Here is a 20,420-nt window from a genome sequence, read left to right as displayed (position 1 = left end):
CCCAGGCATAGTTTGTAGGATGAAACTATTAATGGAATTACAGTAGCACCTAAGGGGTCCCAGGCAAGACCGGGGTCCCCATTGTGCTGCACGCCTGCACAAAGGGTAGGAGGGGAAACTGAAGCTCAGAGAGTTGCCGTGAGATGCCACAGCAGGTCCGTGGCAGAGAACCCCAGAGTTCTGAGTCCCAGAGCAGTGGGTGGCTGGGAGCCAGGACTCCTGGGTTCTCTCCCCAGCTCTGGGAGGGGAGGAGAGGGGAGTGGGGTCTAGTGGGTTAGAGCAGGGGCCTGGGAGCCAGGACTCCTGGGTTCTGTCCCAGCTCTGGGAGGGGAATGGGGTCTAGTGGTTAGAGTGGGGGGGGCTGAGAGCCAGGACTCCTGGGTTCTGTCCCAGCTCTGGGAGGGGAGTGAGGTCAGGACACAGGCCAGAGCTGGCTCTAAATGATCCCACAGGGTTGGGGCGCAACTGAGACTCAGGTTCTGATTGCCCGGGAGGTTCTCAGGGTGGCTGGCTCTGCCACCCAAGCAGCGGCCCCTCTCCCCGCCCGTGCCACCTGCTGGGCCTGTGGAGAGACCCCCTTTCGTCCCAGGGGATCACGTTTAATTGCGTCTGGCATTTTGGCAGTGGATTAGCAACTCGCTGCCACCCGGGTGGACTGTCTTCTCCAAAGTCACCTCGCTCGAGTCCACCTCCGACCCCCTTCCCTGCCACCCTCCCAGGATTAAGGGGTGAGATATAGACAAAGACAGCTGACATCACGGCCTCCCTTACTTAAATCTTCCACATGTAGGTGGCCTCTCCCTCTTCTATTCCTTTTCCCCCCTCTCTCGCTCTCTCTCTCTTCCTCCCCTCCTCAAAGCGTTCGCCTCCTGGAGCTCGGCACACCCAGGTGAGTTGCTAGGAAGAGAGCTCAGCTAGTCATTCTATTGTGTGCGACCGGGAGGTATGATTATTTGCCACTGATCCAGATTTAAGGGGAGCTGGGGGGGGTGTTAGCGCTCTTGATAAAATTATATCTAATGATTTAAAGTCTTTAGATTCGTAATGCCACTCGGCTGGCTTTAGCGTGCTTAATTCAAGAACTGTTGGAGTGGGGAAGGCCCACACTGGTCCAGTTCGTCCTCCAAATGTTTTCAGATGGTTCTTTTTTTGGAGGGGCGGAGATGCTGGGAATGCATTGGTAGATTCTGGTGGCGATGCTGGGTGTGAAATGAATGTGGAGCGGGGGATCGATCTGGGTTGGGTCAATTATTGGGATCGAGTTTTAAAATGGGATGCGAAGAACTATTGCGTGACGTGGCCAGCAGACACTTAGTTATTTGTGCCACCTCTGGAGCTGGTTTTGTGCCACTGGGCGATGGAAAAGGGGCATCTGCCTTATCATTTCAGAGAGGGACTGGACTGGTAATTAGGAAACCAACCACGAATAACACAACGTTTGGTGTTAAAATCATGCCGGGCTTGGAGATGAAGTGAGCGTGTGTGCTGGGACGCTTGTGTCTTTCAAAGCTCTTTTTGTGAGATCAGGTGACAAGGAATTCTAGGAATCTGTGTCGCCGGAGAAATTCAGTATTTGTTTCTCCCTCTGCTGCCATTCTGAATAGCGAGCAATTTCCATCATTCGAATTGATTGGCTTAAAAAAAAAACATCCTGACAGTAATGTGGAGTACTTTAGCCTGGAACAGGTTAGCCTGTGTAGACAAACCCGATGTTCCTGCCCCGGCATTCTGACCCGTTGTGAGGCAGAACCGTCCGTGTGTCGAATGAGGGAAAGTAGCAGGTGTAAAAGGACTGTCTCTGCAGGGAATATTGCTATTAACGAGAGATCTGCAATGCACATGGCTACCAGTGGCTTCTCTTGCGGCCACGGGGCACAAAGCAGCGGCCTCTCTCCTTCCTGTAGCTCCTGGATGTGCTGCCCGAGTGTTGGTTGCTGGGGCCGCCGGCAGGAGTCGCCCTGCGCCCTCCACCCACCTCCCCAGAGACATGTCGGGCATAATGCTGGGGGAGCAGGTGGCAGGTGGCTGATAGGTTCCTGACCTACCTTGCTGAGAGTGGTGGGGCTCAGGCTTCGGGCCTGGCCTGGGGCTCAGGCAGTGGGGCTCCCCTCACATCACCCCTGGCCCCCACTGATCTAGAGTATATTTTAATTTGAAACTGCCAAGCCAGTATTCTGTGAAACTTTACTTTAGAACCAATTGGTTGGGTGATAATGGATTTAAACCTTTAGATTTAAAAGTGCAGATGCACTGGAATTTCTCGCAGATGGAATTCTTTTCTGTTCTGGTCTTTATAGAGTGCACTGGGGCAGATGGGGGATGTTTGCAAGGACACAAGGCCTTGGGCAGGCATTTACGGTCATCTGCAGAGTGTGACCCGGGTCAGTGACTGAACAAGGGACAGGATGAGTGAGTCTCTGCCAAGGGTCTTAAGACATCCACCACGATGGGTTTCTGGTCCTTTTAATCCAAAAGTTCTCAACCATCAAATGGAAAAACAAACAAGTGGTTTCGAGGAAGCTGCTTGGCTCATAGTCTGGCTCCCCCGAGACAGTTGTGTTGTAAAGGTGTAAAGTCAATTCACAATTTCCTCTTGATTTTACAGTGCAATTATTTTTTTCTATTAACATTTTATTAAACACCTTAAAATCTGCCACGAAAAAACCAGCGTAACCAAACAAATGTCTCCGAATATGTCCACTTCTCGTAATAGCGGCACCACTTCCTACCTGACTTTAAACATTTCATGCTGTATAATACGAAGGGGTTAAAATGGAAATCAGTGGTTTGTATTGCACAATTTACAAACACACACGTTGCACTTATAAAAATCCCCCTGGGTAAAGGCCAGTGATTACCAGAAGCTAAAGACTAGAAGCAAAGTTAAAGACAAAGGAAGTTGGAAACTTTTGGAAATGGTGTGAAACTAGACCGAATGCTGTCATCTCGTTGTTACCTTGTGCTTTGTCCGTCTGTCTCCACCCGTTGCAGCGGCGCTCAAACTTCTGTTTTGGTGACTCTTTCACACAGCAAGCCTCTGAGCGCGACCCTCCCTTATACATGAAAAACACTTGTTTATGTATTTAACACCATTATAAATGCTGGAGCAAAGCAGGGTTTGGGGTGGAGGCTGGCAGCTCATGACCCCCCATGTAATAACCTCGTGACCCCCCTGAAGGGTCCCAACCCCCAGTTTGAGACCCCCTGATCTATTGTCTCTCTTCTTACCCTTTATTGTAAGTTTCTCGGGCAGGGACTGTCTCTTTCAACATGTGCCTGATGCTACAAGCCCCTTGGTTGTTAGTAAAACTCCAGACACAACAACTAAACTTTTGAAGGATCTGCACGCCATCCTTTAATGCTCTTTGACCTTTGCATTTTCTTAACTGCAAAGTGAAACCTTAACCTACCGCAAGCCCCCTCAGTTTGCAGATAAAATACGGGGAAGAAAGTGGGGAAATCCATGTATTCTCTCTCTCGGGTAGCGAACTATATGGAAATGAATCCAACTTTCTCCCCTGAATTTTATTTTTGCCTCTAAGCTTCTTAGGAGAGTAATTTCAGCCGAGCCATCCAAGTGCTCTTGAATGAAATTTTTGGACCTTGTCTCTAGTCTCATCAGCTTGCTCAAAAGACTGTTAATCTCCTACAATCTCTCATTTTGCTGCCTTTGCAGAGTGTCTTCATTTGGTTATATGTGTAGACAAAGAAAAGGGATTGGAGAAAGGGAAAGGAGGGGGAAGGATCCTATCTTCTTTGAGGATGCCCAGCTCTGCAGAAAAGAGCTGGTCTCTTCTGCTTGTAGCAATTTGGACCTTCATGATTAGAGAGACAATTCAAATATGAATATTGGTTCCTCTTTAGAGGCATGCAATGACTTGGTTAAAAGTTGGGCGTATAGATTGCAAAAAGACAGAACCGTAAGAAGGAATTTTTGCGCCCAAGGCAAGGGCCGGCTCCAGGCTTTTCAGCAGCAATTCGGCGGCGGGTCCTTGAGTCCTTGTCAGAGGGAAGGACCCACCACTGAATTGCCGCCGAAGAATGAATGAAGCGGCGGCAGGTCCTTCCCACTGAGGGGACTCGGGGACCCGCCACCGAATTGCCGCCGAAGAAGCGGCGGTGGTAGAGCTGCCGCCGAAGCACCACCGATCGCGGTACAGCTGAGGCCCTCCGCTTTGCACAAGCGAGGCATGTGCCTCACTCACCTCGCCCTTGTTACAGCTCTGCAAAGAGATCTTCCTTCCCTGAAAGCAACACAAACTTTTTAAACCAGAACTTTTATATTTTTAATACTCTAGATTTTTCTTTTAATTAATGCAGCTTTAAATATTAGGGGGAAGAACGCAGAAGTGAAATAATACTTCAAAGGTTGATTGCTACCTAAGCTCATTTTATGCAAACTGCGTTAGCCTGAATGTAACAAACATGAATGTTCTTTCTGCTGCTATGTTATTTTCCTCTCTTAAATGTTTTTTAATCTAAGTAACCTCAAATATTAGGTTGCTGGTCTTAACAAGAAACACAAGATTCCTTTGTATCTTTCTTTGAAACGCGAGGCTTATTTTTCATGCCTAGATTTGTGATCTATTAAAAGCAATAGATTTGGGTTATCACTTTTTGAAATATTAGGCCCTAATCCACAAAGATTTCTGCGTATGATTAAGTAACAAGAAGCGTTCCTACTAGATTTGACATTTTCCAAACGAAATATTAGCCCGCTGCTACAGTACAGTGTCTTCTCTTTTTTTTTTAAAGATCCACCTGTTGAAATTGAAAAATGAATTAGATGAATTAAAATCCAGCACAGCTGTGATGTATAGTTTCCGACTGCTGTTTTTGATCACAAGCTACCCCAGCATACACCCACTCCGATCAAAGTCAATTTCAAGCCAAAGCGAAACTTTAAAAGACAACTCCCCATTCCAGACATGGACCTTCTCCTCTGCCATGTTCTCCCTCCCGAGCCATCTGAGAAAAACAATTCCCCCTGGATATTAATCTGCAGGAGGTCTGTTGTTATAATTCCTATCATGTGAGATTCTTAAGGCAACAGCTGAGAATGGACCTAGCTCACACACAAAATTGTTTTGAACAAACACTCCCCCCCGCCCCCACTCCTGGGGCTTAGAGGAGAAAATCCCAAATCTTCAGATCTGAAAGCACAGAGAGAGAGGGAGAGGAAAAGTCTGCTGAATCCACTGCACCGCTCTAAATCTGCTCTTCGATTCAGGTTAAGCTTCTCTTTTTATTGCAGATTATACAGCTCGACTCCTCTAGTTCTTCTCAGTTATCCTTTTAACACATTTTGCTCTTTCTCGCTGCTTTTTGGGGGGTTGGCATGGAGTGGGTTTGCTAAAGATTTGCACATCCTCTTCTGGTGATCCAGCAGCAAACCGGTCTCTGTTATGTTTTCTTCTAGCGCTTCCCGGCACTGTTCAGTCTGGACCCTTTGGAAAGACATTTGCTTGGGTAAAAAGGTAAGAAGGCATTTGGTAAAGGAGAGGGTGGGTTGTTTTTTTTTCTCCCTCCAAAGCAGAATTTGCACACCTCGCTTGCCAGTTCCAGAGCTGACTTTGCTACTATGCCATTCGAGCCCTCTGCTCATTAACCTGGCTGGGGCAAGAAGTAAATAAGCAAAGAAACCCCAAAACTTTCTTTCTTGGCATTACCAAGGTAAGGACAGTTCAAAAAGAAAACTCCACAACTACCGCAAACATGCAAATCTTCCTTATTTCTTCCAGCCAACAGGGTAGATCTAAACCAAGGCATTCTTCTTTGGTTTATTCTTATTTCTTAATTTCCTTTTCTAAATTCTCAGCAGGAAATCAATGTAGAACAGCATTTTCCTTATATTTTGTTTGTATGTTGGAATCTTAAGTCAAGTGTTACAAAATATATCTATAGAGACAGATTTAAAAAAAAACAAAACCCACCTATATATTTAACAGCCACACAGCATGCTCTGGGATTGGAATTGTTTTAAATGGAGACAATTTTAAAACTGCACTTCTCGTGCTTTTGCAAAAAAATGTTAACTAACTGGAAATTAATTTTTGCTTTTTCCTGTTGCGAAGATTGTAAGCTGGCTGGGGTCAAGATAGCTTAAACTGGCACCAAATTAGAACAAATTGAAAATGAAATTGTGATTTAAAAAAAAAATCTGATTTTTTCCCTGCAGATTCAAACATCTGATTAACGGAAATGGAGTCAGATTTTTTAAAAGAATCTTAAAAAAAGTTTTTCCTATAATTATAATGACAAAGTAATAATAATAAAGTTAGTGTGAAGGAACCACGGTTTTGTACTGAGTGACAAGAGACCAAAGAATTTTTTGTAGGGTGATTTGTCATATTCGCACAGCCTGGGCTTCAACCCACAATTCGACCCATTGTGAACAGATCACACTGAACTGGGAGAAAATTTGGCCAGTCCTAACCACAGCCAAGTCGAGGGTCCATGTGTATATTGCACTCAGCCTAAGAAGTTGACAACAATATCAGTTTTGTTGCAAAATGGCTCACTGACAAATTTCACCAAAAAGTATTAAGGTTGGATACAGCTCTAGAAAGCGCTTGTATTCCCTCTCAACATGCTAATGCCAGTGCAAAATGATTCAGTGGAAAGCCTATATCTAGAGAGGATGGGGGAAAAGATTTTTCTTTTGTTTTGCTCTGATCACCACTGTAAAAGAACTACATTCAAATGTGGTAACCTCCCTTCAGAAACGAATCCAACCAGGATAATCTTGTCAGTTTCATTCCAATTCAGAAGAATTTTGAAAGCTAATGGTGTTTTAAGTCATCACCATTAGCCTTAACTTAATTGTTAAGTTACCTTCAATACATAAAACGCAAATGAAAAATGATTCATAAAAAGCTTTTCTAAACTAGATCTTTATTATTCTGTTTAAGGTCTACGTTTAAACTCTCAGGGAGATGAGATTTATCTAAATTCCTGTTAATTAACTGAGAGAAGGGGAAAGAATGATCAGAATATTGGTTGTACTACAATTGCATTGCTATGAATTGTAACACTATTCTACAGTTCAGCTCAGTTATTTCGTTTGCTTCCTGACAAAGGATGAATGCATCTTGCTTTGTTCATTTAAATAATAATAATCAAATTCCGGAGAGTATATTTCAATATGCATATTTAACAGAAACAAAACTGATGATTTAAATATAAATATATATACATTGGGATCTATCTCTAGAAAGAAAAATACGTTCATACAGTTTGGGGTCAAGTTGTGGCATTCTACAATTCATTTTCCACTACATGCGTCCGATGAAGTGGGTTTTAGCCCACAAAAGCTTATGCTACAATAAATTTTAGTTTCTAAGGTGCCACAGGTACTCCTGTTCTTTTTGCGGATACAGACTAACACAACTACTACTCTAAAACCTACAATTCTTCAGCGATTCGTGGCTTGTTTTGTGCCAGAAACAAGCTAAATGCTACCAAAACATTTCAGACACAGCACTGCTAAAAGGTCTTTTAGTCAGTTGTTCCTTTGGGTAAAATAACCTATTATCCCCTCAAAGAGGAAAACTTGATTTCGCAAATCTCGTTACGAACTAGGAAGAAAAGAAAAGATCTGAATGTAATTCATACAGGTTTTGCAAAATCATCAAAACCTCTTTCAAATGCTTTGAGATATTTAAAGTGTTTTTTCCACACTCAAAACCATGTTTTCTGTTTCCCTGCCTGATCATTCTGCAAAATCCATTCTTTTAAATTGATCTCAGTCTTTCCCAGATTATCTATCTCTAGTGGTTTTAGTTAAAGTGGATTTTGTTGACTTGTCAGTGAAATCACCAGAATTATTTGTATAAAAGATTTGAAAGAAAAAACATGGGCATTTAAACTGGTTCTGTTTGGGGGGCGGGGAGAATTTATTAACAGAATCACCTTAGATCACTGTCATTTCAGATTTGAGAGCTCCCGATGAAAAGTGCTATACAAGAACTAGATAATAATAATAATTCGTAACTCGGGGTCACATTTTCAATAGCACCCAAGTGACTTTGACTTTGGCGGCCCTTGTGAAAAACTGGACTGTAAATTCCTCTATCACTTAGATGCTTTTGCAACTTTTAGCTTACGTTTGTCAGCCAAAAGGAGAAAAAAAATGGTTTTTGAAAATACCTTCCAATGCATGTTAAGAAAATAATGGCCATAGATCAAAGCCCATCTAGCCCAGTATCCTGTCTTCCGACAATGGCCAATGCCAGGTGTCCCAGAGGGAATGAACAGAACAGGGAATCACCAAGTGATCCCAAGAGTTTTCCCCTCAATACATCAATTGGTTCTAAAAGGCTCTTTCTGGATTTCTGTCCTCTAATGGGCACTATTTTTGATTTATTTGTGGTGGGGTTTGGGTTTTTTTGGTTGGTTTTGTTTTTTTGCTCAGATTAGTTTTTCCTCTGATCAAATCTGGAAATGCAAAAATTCATCACTGCCCTGTTTACAGACTTCACTCCAGAGTCAACATGCAGCTTTAGAAGCTGGAGCTTCTTAGTAAGGTGCAAATGAGTTGCTAACTATCAGTCTATCAGTCCGTTCCCCCCCACCCCCTCCACTTGTTTACAAGCCCTCAGAAACTTGCCATGCAAGGCAGCTAATGACAGAGGATGGCAAATTGCAATCAAGGGGCTGTTTTAGGAGGAAGTTTGGTTTAACCTTCATTATTTTTTGAGATTACCCACTGTTTATTTTCATGGAGAGAATAAGGAATTAGCTGGACCCCTCTGTCCTCACCCAAAATCAGCACAGGCCAGAAATCCTGGCTCAAGGCAAAAATAGCATCCCCCAGATGAATAAAGACCCCTCTTCGTGGCATTTTGGGATTTATTTTGATGAATAGGTTTTAAGGCCAGAAGGAACCATTAAGATCTTGTGACCTATGCTTCCCCCATCTGAGAAATTCAAGCAGCAATTTCCGCTCCAGACTCCATAACTGACGGGCGTCTTTTACAAAGACACCCCAGCTTGATTCTAAGGTTGGGTGAAAATCCCCCCAGTCCCTCGGGAGGGTGTCCCAGCGTGGCCAATCTGCAGTCACGGGGCCCTGGGAAAGAGGTGGTTTCTCCGAGATCGGCTTGCCAGTTCTGTTTCTAGCTCACAGGGCTGCGGAAAACCTGTAACGGCTCCAACCCCAGAAAATTAAATAAAAAGGCCCCACATTCTGCGAGGCTTTGAAGAACTCGTGATTTCTTAAGCCAATCTTGTGTTTTGTTTGGGGGGTTTTGGAGCCTGACGCCCGATTTTTTTAATGCTTGGGCTTGGCAATGGTAGGTTAACTGCTCTTGCTGTTAAAAAGGTGTCTCTTGTTTCCAGACAACTTACAGCCATCTTATCTTTCTTTTAGTTTTATTGTGATAGCCCCTGGGGCCCCAGTCATGGGCCAGGACCCCACTGTGCTAGGCACTGTACATTTTTGTTTCCATTCGGTATATTACAGTAGCACCGTGATCCAGGCTCCATTGTGCCAGGTGCTGTACATTTTTTGTTTCTGTTAGGTGTATTACGGTAACACATAGGCACCCCAGGCATGGGCCAGGCCCCTACTGTGCCAGGTGCTGTACATTTTTATTGCTTTAGGTATATTATCGTAGCACCATGGTTCAGGCTCCATTGTGCCAGATTCTGTACAAATGAAGCCCAGGATCTCGTTTTATCTCTGTCTCCTATATGAAAGAGCCCTCTGCTCTCAGAAATCTTCCCCTGTGGGTCTTTTCAAGTCCAGCTGAGCTCTGGACTCTGGCTGATCCGAATCCACAAAATTTAGGAAGCCCGGGGAGGGGTGGGGGGAGATTCTGTTAAATGGCTCTTCTCCTATGGAAACTTCCCAGCAGCCAAACTCAAGGGAAACCTCCCCCATGGTGAAGGCAACCTCGCCAGGGCTCATTTTGTTTTATTTCATTCGGTTTGTCTGGTTGGAACCCGTTTCTCGGGGCTCAGACCCGGCCAAGGAAAGGCATCGAATCCGTTCGTGATTTATGAGCGTTTTCTGGGCCGCGTTCGTCACCAGCCCTGTTATTAACCAGAACGAGTGCAATAAAATGTGGCTTGGCCTGGCACGAGTTCTCGTGTTCCCCTGGAGGGAGTTGGAATGGTACAGACAGAGCGACGGAGGGACGACGCTGTTTCCCTCTCCTCTCCCGAATCTGTCTGGGGAAGGAACAGCTCCGACAACAGCAGCAAGTGAAGGCAAAAGGAAACAAGAAAGCAAGTGCTCATCTCCACTAGCAAAACAGCCTCCTGGTTTTCAGCCGCTGTTGGGTGCTCAGACAATCGTGAGCCGTTTGCACGAAGTGCTCGCACCTCATGCCGTGTCCGGGACTGGGTGAGGAATTAGACCAAAACCGCCATGATCAGATCTGCTCCTAGCAGATGGCTGTAAAATGCTCAAGGTTGATCCGCACGAGGGCTACCTCTTGGGGGGAAGTTAACGTGGGGTGGGCCAGGATGGGCATTTAGGCAATATTTTCGAAGGGAAGGCCAGTGGTGGTGGGGCCTCGTCTATAACCTGACACCAGCTGCCTTTCGGGGAAAGCTATTCTTAGATTGATTGCCCGAGGCTTCTTTGGCATGGAACTGATTTATTTGTATTATGCTGGCTCCTAAAGGCCCAGACCGAGATCGGGGCCCCGTTGTGCCAGGCGCTGCCCAGACCCAGGCTGAGATCAGGGCCCCGCCGTGCCAGATACTGCACAAAGAGGGCCAGACAATCCGTGCCTCAAAGAGCTGACAATCACAATAGACAAGGATTGGGAAGGGAAACTGAGGCACTAACTGGGGCAGCAACTTACACATCAGTTCACTGGCAGAACTGGGACTAGAACCAAGTTTTCAGCATCTCCATCCCCTAGGGAGCTGGTCCCACCCCACAGGGTCTTGCTCCGACATTAAATTATTCCGTCAGCAAAATCCTGGTCTTCATACTTTGTACATTTCTTCACTAGCCTGTGCCCTGGAGCCCCTGATGATCCTGGGCCCACTCCCCCAGCTGGCAGAAATCGGAACAGCTGCATCCCAGTTCTAGGCTCTCAGCTGGTATTAATGAGCGAATCTGGTCTGGTTCGCACCAGCTGAGGATCTGGCCTGATACTAGTAGCCAAAACCCCAGCCTGGCCCTGCACTTCCCCCACACTTCTTCAGCAGATCTGTGATTTACACCTGTGCAGAAGTTCCTGCCCTACTGAATGGAAACTGACCAGAGACCTTCTTTCTTACAGGGGTCGACTTAACTGGTGCGGCATGGACTGATATTCCCACATTTCCGGGGATGCCTCTTTGGGTCTCTTGCCTGCAGCCACCCCCTTCTCCTGCCCCACGCCCTGAGCTGTGTGTGTGCGTCTGCTGCCCATGCAAAGGAGCAGCACAATAGCTCCCAGTGCGGGGGAGGGCGGGGAGGTTTGCTGGGCTTGATTGAGTTAATGGGAAGGGAAGTGTGGATTAAAGGGTTAACCAAAGTCTCCTTCAACCCTGGTCCTTGAAGGTGTGAAGTCCCTGTGCTGCCTTCTCACCATTGGATGAGCCGTTCCCTGAGCTCCCCCTGGCCGCTTTTAGAGGAGGGTGCCCTCAATTTCCGGGTGTGTCTTTTCCTCTCCCCACTCTGCAGCGAGCCTGGGCAGCTGAGCGGATTGGAATAACCTAGCGTCCCAGTCCCCGGAGAAGGAGCCCTTCGGGATCGCCAGTTCCTGAGCATGATGTCCTATATGAAGCAGCCTCATTACGCAGTCAATGGGTTAACCCTAGCGGGACCGGGTATGGACCTGCTCCACTCCGCCGTGGGATACCCAAGTAAGTGCCTTTCCACGATTCCCCTATGGGCACTCAGAGACTAGGGTCCCAGAGGCCACAGAAGGACCTGCCGTCAATTTCAGATCTGTCAATTTCTGGGGAGTGGGTTGTGGGTTAGGGTGAGCAGAGAGCAAGTGTGAAAAATCAGTGGTGAGTAATAGAATCCTATATAAGTCCAAGTCCCGAATATCGGGACATCTGGTCACCCTGTTGTGGTTGTTGGAGGAAAGAAACCAATTGTTGTAGAGCGAGGGAAATAAGCTAGTTACTATTCCCTAGCCAGCAAAAGGCCCGGTTCTTATCACACAGAGCTGAGGGCACCAGTTTTTGTTCAATCGAGTGTGTGAAATAGGCCAGTTACAATGATCACATGTCAAAGGAATTCATTATTCTCTGTTAGCGTTGTCCGGAACTTTATCTCGCGTGAGTGAAGGAGACTAGTTATTCTGCAGGCACTGGAAAAAGCAAACAGCTGTTGTTATAATTCTAGAGAAAGAAAGCAAAGTCAACTGGTTATTATAACTACAGCTAAATAAACCAGGTACCTTGAGACTGGCCGAGTCAGCTAGCCCAGTTATTCTCTAGCGACTGAGATCAACCAGTTATTCTAGAGAGTGTTTGGCTCACTGGATAATAATTGGTTTATTTCACTTAAACGAGTTAGGTTTATTTCATCCACTCTCTGTGATCCATTTATTTTCCCTTTTCATTATGATTATTGGAGAGTGACCAGTTGTCAGAGAGAAACAGTCACCTAGAAGAGACGGGTTTGATTCGTAGAACATCATTCAGGGATACTTTGACAGAGGTCCCCTGAGAGCCCAGGGTTGACTGTGGGAATCTGTGATCAGTGGCTTTCTGCTGTCCTTGCATTCCTGTCGCCCTCTTACTGAACGCTGGCCTGCAAGCAGTTTATTGTCATTTGGGCTTTATTAAAGTTTTAAAGTCAGCAGTACGCAAGCTGAGGTGGAAATGGAAACTCAGCCGTTCACTTGTTTACAAACTTCAAGCTGCATCATCAGTAGAAATCAACCGCTAAAAAGCCGGATAGCCCGGTCTCCTGGCCATGGATTCTTTCCTCAGGATAGGGGCTTACTGCCATTGTTTATGTGAAATGATTTACGTCCCCAAATCTCCTTGCTGTTCTCTGGCCAGCCGCCCAACACAACTTAAAGTCGTGCGGATCAGTCGGCTCGTGCGCTGTGGGCCGCATGGTATTTTCACATTATCGGAGGAAACAAAACATCAACATGCTCATAGACTCATAGACTCTAGGACTGGAAGGGACCTCGAGAGGTCATCGAGTCCAGTCCCCTGCCCTCATGGCAGGACCAAATACTGTCTAGACCATCCCTGATAGACATTTATCTAACCTACTCTTAAATATCTCCAGCGATGGAGATACCACAACTTCCCTAGGCAATCTATTCCAGTGTTTAACTACCCTGACAGTTAGGAACTTTTTCCTAATGTCCAACCTAAATCTCCCTTGCTGCAGTTTAAGCCCATTGCTTCTTGTTCTCTCATTGGAGGCTAAGGTGAACAAGTTTTCTCCCTCCTCCTGATGACACCCTTTTAGATACCTGAAAACTGCTATCATGTCCCCTCTCAGTCTTCTCTTTTCCAAACTAAACAAACCCAATTCCTTCAGCCTTCCTTCATAGGTCATGTTCTCAAGACCTTTAATCATTCTTGTTGCTCTTCTCTGGACCCTCTCCAATTTCTCCACATCTTTCTTGATATCTAAATAGACTGATATAAATAAAATATCTAAATAGCAGTAGAGAGTGGAAGGCAAAGGTAGGGACCCCAGATGTGAAAATCAAAGAGAATTGACGCCGGGTTCAGTGTCTGAACGTGCCAAGAGAAAAACTAATCGCTAGAGTGAATTGTGGGATTGGAAGAAAACACAATCTGAACAGTAAATGGATCTTAGTAAATCTACCGTCTTCTAAAACCAGCAACGAGGCCCTAGTGGTGTGCAGGGTAGTTCTCAACCAGGAGTCCCGGGTCCCCTGGGGGGCTGTGGGCAGGTTTCAGTGGGTCCGCCAAGCCTGGCAGGCATTAGACTCACTAGGGCCCAGGGCAGAAAGCCAAAGCTGTGCAGAATTGCAGCCTGGAGCCCCACGCCCCATCACCCAGGGCTGAAGCCAAAAATTGAACAACTTCGATTCTAAGTGCCCTCTGTGGCGTAGGGCCCTGGGCAAGTGCCCTGCTTGCTACACCCTAACGCTGGCTCTGGCTTTTATATGCAGAAAAACAGCTGAGCCCTGGAGTTTTTATAGCATGTTAGGGGGCCTCAGAAAGAACAAGGTTGAGAACCCCTGATGTATGGTATTCTCAGTTCAAAACTTGAGTAAAATCCAGATATACGCAACTGATCCGAACAGGGCCGCAGTCCTGCAGTCAGAGCTTACGGGTAAATCTTCACTGAAGCCAGAATTTAGGCTGTGGAAGTGAGTGTTCACTGAACCTCGCAGAGTTGGACCCTTCTATAAAGCAATTGGATTAATTGTTGGAAAACATTTTTGGAAGAGGAAAAGTTTAGAAAATTCGACCCCTTTTTAAAAAGAAGCCCTTCTATTCCCTATTTGCTTTTGATTCAACATCAAGGCACGGTTGCGATGCACTTTGTACTTCTGGCAAACGTCACTTGGATTGTTTTTGTAAGATGTAAATTCATTTTGTTCCTGGTTTTTGTTGCTCAAAATGTCCTCACATTTTTAAAGATTCCCTTCCCCTCACCTAATGTACATAATTGTCACAACAAATACAAAAGCATAAGAAAGTCCTAGAAGCTTTAGAAGTTGAATCAGAATGTTATTCATTACAATAGCATTTCATTTTAATATTAATATACTAAAGCCCCAAATGTTTGGGACATTTAATCAGCATGATATTAATTCAAATATTATTTTATTATTTATTTTATTAATTCTATATTCATTAAACCCCTAAAAAGTTGAGCTATTTAATCAGAATACTATTAATTTCAATATTATTTTATTAAAAGTATATTCAGTAAACTCTAAAAGCTTTAGAAATATTAATAGAATCATGTTAATTAAATATACTCTTATGAATTTTATTTTTTTATTGCTATATTAATTAAAGTCCTAAAAGTTTCACTGGAAATCATGAAGGCTGGAAAAGCAGAAGGCAAATAAAAAGAACCCAACGTTTATTATTTCCCCCCCTAAAATCTCATGGTTTTTAAGTCAATCTCATGGTTTTTGGGGAACCTGTCCCATGATTTTTGAATGTTTGGGGTTGGTGGTTCTGAGCCCCTTTGGGGTTAGAATAGGATCTCTTTCCCTTACATAAGACAAACCCTGTTTGAGCTACCAGATGCAGCTAGTGTGCGCATTAGAGACAATTCCACGCTTTGTAGCTGTAACAGTGTTTCTCATATGCGGCCACCAGGGGCTTTTCTTGCAGCCACAGGGCTTAATTTGCCCCCAGGCTTGGTAGGGCTGAGTAAGTCTGCTATGAGGAGTGATACTCGTTAATATCACTTGTCACAGCAGTTTTACCAGCTAGCAAGAAATAAATTGCAATGATTGTGACATGTCTGTGCATATTGATTTGGTTTTCCTAAAGCTAATTAAACTTTGGCGAGAGATGAGCCAGCTCTGTGCGATGTGAGTGCAAAGGGCTCTCATTCCGGTTCCCTGGGGTGTTCCACTCAGCGGTGCCTGGGTGCAGATGGCAGCACAGGCTGCAAACTGAGAAGCTGAATGTGTTTCTCAGAGATGACGCCGGCGAGAAAGTTCAGAACCAAGCTTGGCCCAACGTTGTGGGGGATTTCTGGGTTCTCAGCTATAGGATCTCCCAGCTCTAAGCATGGATGCAGGACAAATGCTGAGCAAATGTGTGACCTAGTGCAGGGTTCCTCTAATCTCGACCCCGCGTCCCAATGCACACGCACCCCCAGCAGTCTGGGTGTGCGTCACGTGCGATGCGTGGCCACACGGTCGTGAGTTTCAAAAGTGACTTGGGATTAGATGGCCCAACCCTGAGACTCCTGAAAGATCTGATTTTCACGCAGTGCTAACCACCTCCCCCTGGCTGCACCCCGAAAGGCAGGTGGAGACTCAAAATAAGGAGGGGTCTAAAGTCACTAGCCATTAAACCCCTGTGGCCTCACTCTCCACGGGCTCTGAGTCCCCATTGCAATGGGTGTGAATCAGGAGTAGCTGCACTAAACGCCCAGCCCAGTGCCGTCCATGGCCCCTTGCATGCCCAGCCCAGTGCCATGCACGGCCCCTTGCACGCCCAGCCCAGTGCCGTGCACAGCTCCTTGCACGCCCAGCCCAGTGCCGTGCACCAGCCCTTGTACGCCCAGTCCAGTGCCGTGCACTGCCCCTTTCACATCCACTCGCCCCAAGAGTGACCCTCTCATGATGGCATTTTGCCCTCCCTGATGCAAACGGCCACATGGCAACTTGTGCAAACGAAAGCAGCGCTGAGCCCAAATGGCGAAATTAAATCACCTCTCCGGGCAGCCAGGGTCCCTCTGGCATCCTCCACAGCCCCCTCCGTGCACCCTCTGGCCCTGCTCTGCATGCAGCCAGGCCGACGACTGGACCGGAAAGGAAAAGCTGATCTGCAGGACAGAGCCACGGGAAAGGCTGCCGCGGCCTTCGCACTGACAGACACGGGTGGCTCTGACCCTCCTCGGAGCATCCGAGCCCCTCACAGGCTGTAACACAGCCTGGCCAGGCCCTAGCAGGGCTTCCGTAAATCACACACCGGGTTTTTGGGGGGAGTTTACAGACCCACCCACCCCTCGTAATGCTGAAACAAAAGTGCCAAAATAATGGCCCACCCTCCCCCTGCCACGCGATGGGTGGAGCCCTCATCTCCACTGGCGGGTGGGAAACTGAGGCATAGAGCGACGGCGGCCCAGTTCCACCAAGGTCACTGATCCTGAGCCTGATGGTCTAACCACTAGACTCTCCTGCCTTCTGAGCTACAAATGGCTTTGCCTTAGCCAAGGTCTCTTTTGCTGGTAACAAATTGCTCAGAGCTGTGGAGTGGCCCAGAAATCCCAGGGCTGAGTGATTACGATTATTTGGTAGATGTATTTCGGTAGCGCCTCAGCGCCAGGTTGTGGGCCAGGCCCCCCTGGCGCTAGGCACTGTACATTATTCATTAGGTGTATTACGGTAGTGGGCCAGACCCCCCCAGCACTAGGCGCTGTACATTATTTATTAGGTGTATTACGGTAGCACCCCAGTCACAGAGCAGGCCCCCCTGGTGCTAGGCGCTGTATGTAATATATTAGGTGTATTACGGTGGTGCCTCAGTTGTGGCCCAGGACCCCCTAGTGCAAGGCGCTGTACGTTATTTATTAGATGTATGATGGTAATGCAGTGGCACAAGCTGCCTGCCCCCCTCTCCGTGCCCTGCAGGGTCCAGGGGGTCGCGGAAGGGCAGGGCGAGGCAGATGCCTGGGGGGAGTGCTTCTTGCTACTCCTCCAGCTCCCCACTCCGGGGACAACCCCCTCAGCTTGTCCGCCCCACCCTGAGGACAGCGGGTGTAACCATCTCCCCTCCCCCCCAGCCACCCCGCGGAAGCAGCGGCGCGAGCGGACGACTTTCACGCGGGCCCAGCTGGACATTCTGGAGGCACTTTTCGCTAAGACCCGCTACCCCGACATCTTCATGCGAGAGGAGGTAGCGCTCAAGATCAACCTGCCGGAGTCCCGCGTGCAGGTGAGGATGGGAGCCCAGACTGACCCCTGGCCGGACGGGGGTGCGCGTGTGCATGTGTGTGTGTATATACTACTGCCCCCTTCTGGGAAGTGTGTGAGTACACATGGCTGACTGCTGCCTTCTGCTGGGTGGAATTGGAACTGCTCACCTGGGTGTCATAAGCCCTATACTGCTGACAGCCGATGGGAATCCTCCTTTAGCAGTATGCTGGGGTTTGGGAGCAGGTTGAGTTCTGTGTGCAGCTCCCAGCAGCCGCTGGGGAAATCCTAGGTCACAATGGAACAAGATTTTACATCCCCTGTGGGGCCCCACAAATGTAACCCAATGCGTGTGATATCAAGAGGGGAGTGTTTGTCCAGCCCAGAAAGGCGGCCACCTCTGGAGAGGAGCCGGGGGCTGTGCTATGAACCTTGCAGGGCTGGATAGGAGCCGAAGTCCAGGGAAGCTGTCGGGGATTTGGGAGGATGAATGTGGTTCTCCCAGCTGGGCGCGTGAGTAAACACCTGGACTCTTCGTAAGCTGGCCACGGGAGGGCAGGTCCGTGGTGTTTGTCTCTGCTGGACCATGGCATCGGGGCCAGCCCTGCCTGGGAGGGGAGAGCGCCCCATACTGAGCCCCCCACCCCAGTCCCTGCTGCACAGCACCCCCTAGCGCTGCCCTATGGCATTGGGGTCAGCACTGACTGCCTGGGAGAGCGCCTCCTGCTGTGCCCCAGCCCACTCCCTGCCAACAGCCCATGGGCGGGGGCAATACGGTTGACTGATAGAAACTACAAAGTGGGTCACCCCCAGTTTAAGACGCTTTAATTCCAGTAAAACTGCCTCTGCATGAGGGGTCGGACCAGTACGGCTGTCCCGGAAAAGTATCCCCCCCGCTGACTCGGTTCTACGGGGACAAAATCCGTGTGTGGAGGTCAGCTTTTGCTTCAGCCCAACGTTTACACCCCAACGAGCCGTTTTTCAACCGAAACCGGAGCGTTCTCCCCGGCCTCTGGTGTTGGGTTAAATAAACCGGTTTAAGCTAAATCAGTTTAGCTTTCCCATGTAGACAGAGCCTGGCTGCCCGGAGCTCGGAGCCGACTCAACAGCTGCCCAGAATGCCCCACCACCTCACCAACCCTGAGTGTTAACAGATCCCAAGATTTGGCTTAGAAATCATGCCATTTTTTTTTAAAATTAGAAATCAGTAAAATTTGGACTGTTTTAAAATTTGCCATGTGAGATCTCCCGATAATTGGCCACCCTCTGTCTGCGTCGTACAGGAAACGGTCCGGGTTTCTCAGGAGACGTTTATGGGGCGAGTTCACCCCCTGACATGACAGCACAGGGCAAAGCCCAGAATGCAGAGTTTACAGCCCTGGCAGGATTTAGAAGTCGCTTTCCCGTCTCTTAGACTTGGGTCAACTTCCCAGGGAGCGGGAGAAGTTAATCTTTGACATCTGCCCTGTGCCTGCTAATGCTGGAAATAAAGACCTGGATCCTGGGGTTGCACCTCTGCAGCCATTTTCGGAGGGATACAGAAAATAGCCACCTCCTGCTGATGCCCATGTGGGGGCCTGGTGGAATTGTCTCCCTGGCATCCGGCCGCTGAGCTGTCTGGGACTAGACTGGGCAGGCAGCAGATGGAGGGACCCAGAATGGGTTGGCTCCAGCCTTAATGGCTGTGAGTCACGCTGGGAAGGGACGAGTCCTGGGAGCGGAGGTTGCCCAAGAACCGGAGAGAAACATCACCAGGTCGGGGGGAGGACAAATTCGAGGCTGGGTGTAAGGCAATGAGCCAGCGTGTGTGTGTGTGTGTGTACACGTGCGTGTGTGGGTGTGGGTGTGTGTGCACCACTGCCGTCTGCTGGACGGACTCAGCAATGTGCCACTCTGTATCCTAGGCCCTATACTGCTAAGGTTCGGCCAAGATTGCAGGCCGGGAGGGGTGTGTGGGGTGTGGGTGTGGGTGACTTTTGGATGAGGAGCCTCTGAGTTCTACCCTGCTCCCGCCAGGAAATCCCCAGCCCTCGACGCTCTCAGGGTCCTGATATTATGGGGGGGTTCTAGAGCCTCGCCCTGCAGTCTCAGTTTCCCTCTCTGCTCTGGGGATAATGCCAGTAGCAGCTGGCTCTGTTCCGCCCTAGCTCTCAGGGCGGGCGGGAGGAGGGTGGTGGTGAGGGGAATTGTGGAGGTGGCGGAGGTGGACAGTGGTGGCTGTTACAGCCGAGCCATGGCTGGGGCAAAGGGACCCCCCCAGCTCCGTGACTCACCTCCCGCCTCTCCCGGCAGGTTTGGTTCAAGAACCGACGGGCCAAGTGCCGCCAGCAGCAGCAGCAGAGCAGCGGCCAGGCCAAGGTGCGCCCGGCCAAGAAGAAGAGCTCGCCGGCCCGGGAGACCAGCTCAGAAACCAGCACCAATGGGCAGTACAGCCCCCCGCCCGCCGGCACCTCGGGCACCCCCAGCTCCACGGCCAGTGCCACCGTCTCCATCTGGAGCCCGGCCTCCATCTCCCCCATCCCCGACCCCCTGGCCTCCTCGGCCACCCCCTGCATGCAGCGCTCCGCCGCCTACCCCATGACCTACACCCAGGCCGCCGGCTACCCCCAGAGCTACGCCGGCTCGTCCTCCTACTTCACCGGCCTGGACTGCGGCTCCTACCTCTCGCCCATGCACCCGCAGCTCTCCGCCCCCGGCGCCGCCCTGAGCCCCATCGCCACCCCGGCCATGGGCAGCCACCTCAGCCAGTCCCCGGCCTCCTTGTCCAGCCAGGGCTTCGGCACGGCCGGCCTGAGCTTCGGCTCGGTGGATTGCTTAGACTACAAGGATCAGACGGCCTCTTGGAAACTCAACTTCAACGCCACGGACTGCTTGGATTACAAAGATCAGAGCTCCTGGAAGTTCCAGGTGTTGTGA

At 48.5% G+C, this 20,420-nt stretch overlaps 1 protein-coding gene across 2 annotated transcripts; it reads left to right on the top strand.

Moving 5' to 3' along the window:
- The first annotated feature begins 11,711 nt into the window (after positions 1–11,711).
- On the top strand, positions 11,712–20,420 carry CRX (cone-rod homeobox). Of its 2 annotated transcripts, XM_030544654.1 has the most exons (4): positions 11,712–11,808; positions 14,004–14,015; positions 17,321–17,526; positions 19,797–20,420. In XM_030544654.1, exons 1-4 carry the CDS (start codon positions 11,712–11,714, stop codon positions 20,418–20,420), a joined length of 939 nt encoding a protein of 312 aa, XP_030400514.1. The 2 variants fall into 2 exon arrangements, with proteins under 2 accessions (XP_030400514.1, XP_030400515.1); XM_030544655.1 differs by lacking the exon at positions 14,004–14,015 and having other exon boundaries at positions 17,375–17,526.

The sequence above is a fragment of the Gopherus evgoodei genome, unplaced genomic scaffold, assembly GCF_007399415.2.
Source record: "Gopherus evgoodei ecotype Sinaloan lineage unplaced genomic scaffold, rGopEvg1_v1.p scaffold_34_arrow_ctg1, whole genome shotgun sequence".
Taxonomy (NCBI): Eukaryota; Metazoa; Chordata; order Testudines; family Testudinidae; genus Gopherus; species Gopherus evgoodei.
The sequence above is the reverse complement of the archived record's forward strand: the minus strand, read 5'-3'. Positions and strand labels throughout refer to the sequence as shown.

Bases quoted from the DNA above. Each gene is read 5' to 3' on its own strand.
- CRX (XM_030544654.1), top strand. From the start codon at position 11,712: ATGATGTCCTATATGAAGCAGCCTCATTACGCAGTCAATGGGTTAACC. The intron at 17,527-19,796 runs GTGAGGATGGGA...CTCTCCCGGCAG, and splicing joins TGCCGGAGTCCCGCGTGCAG to GTTTGGTTCAAGAACCGACG.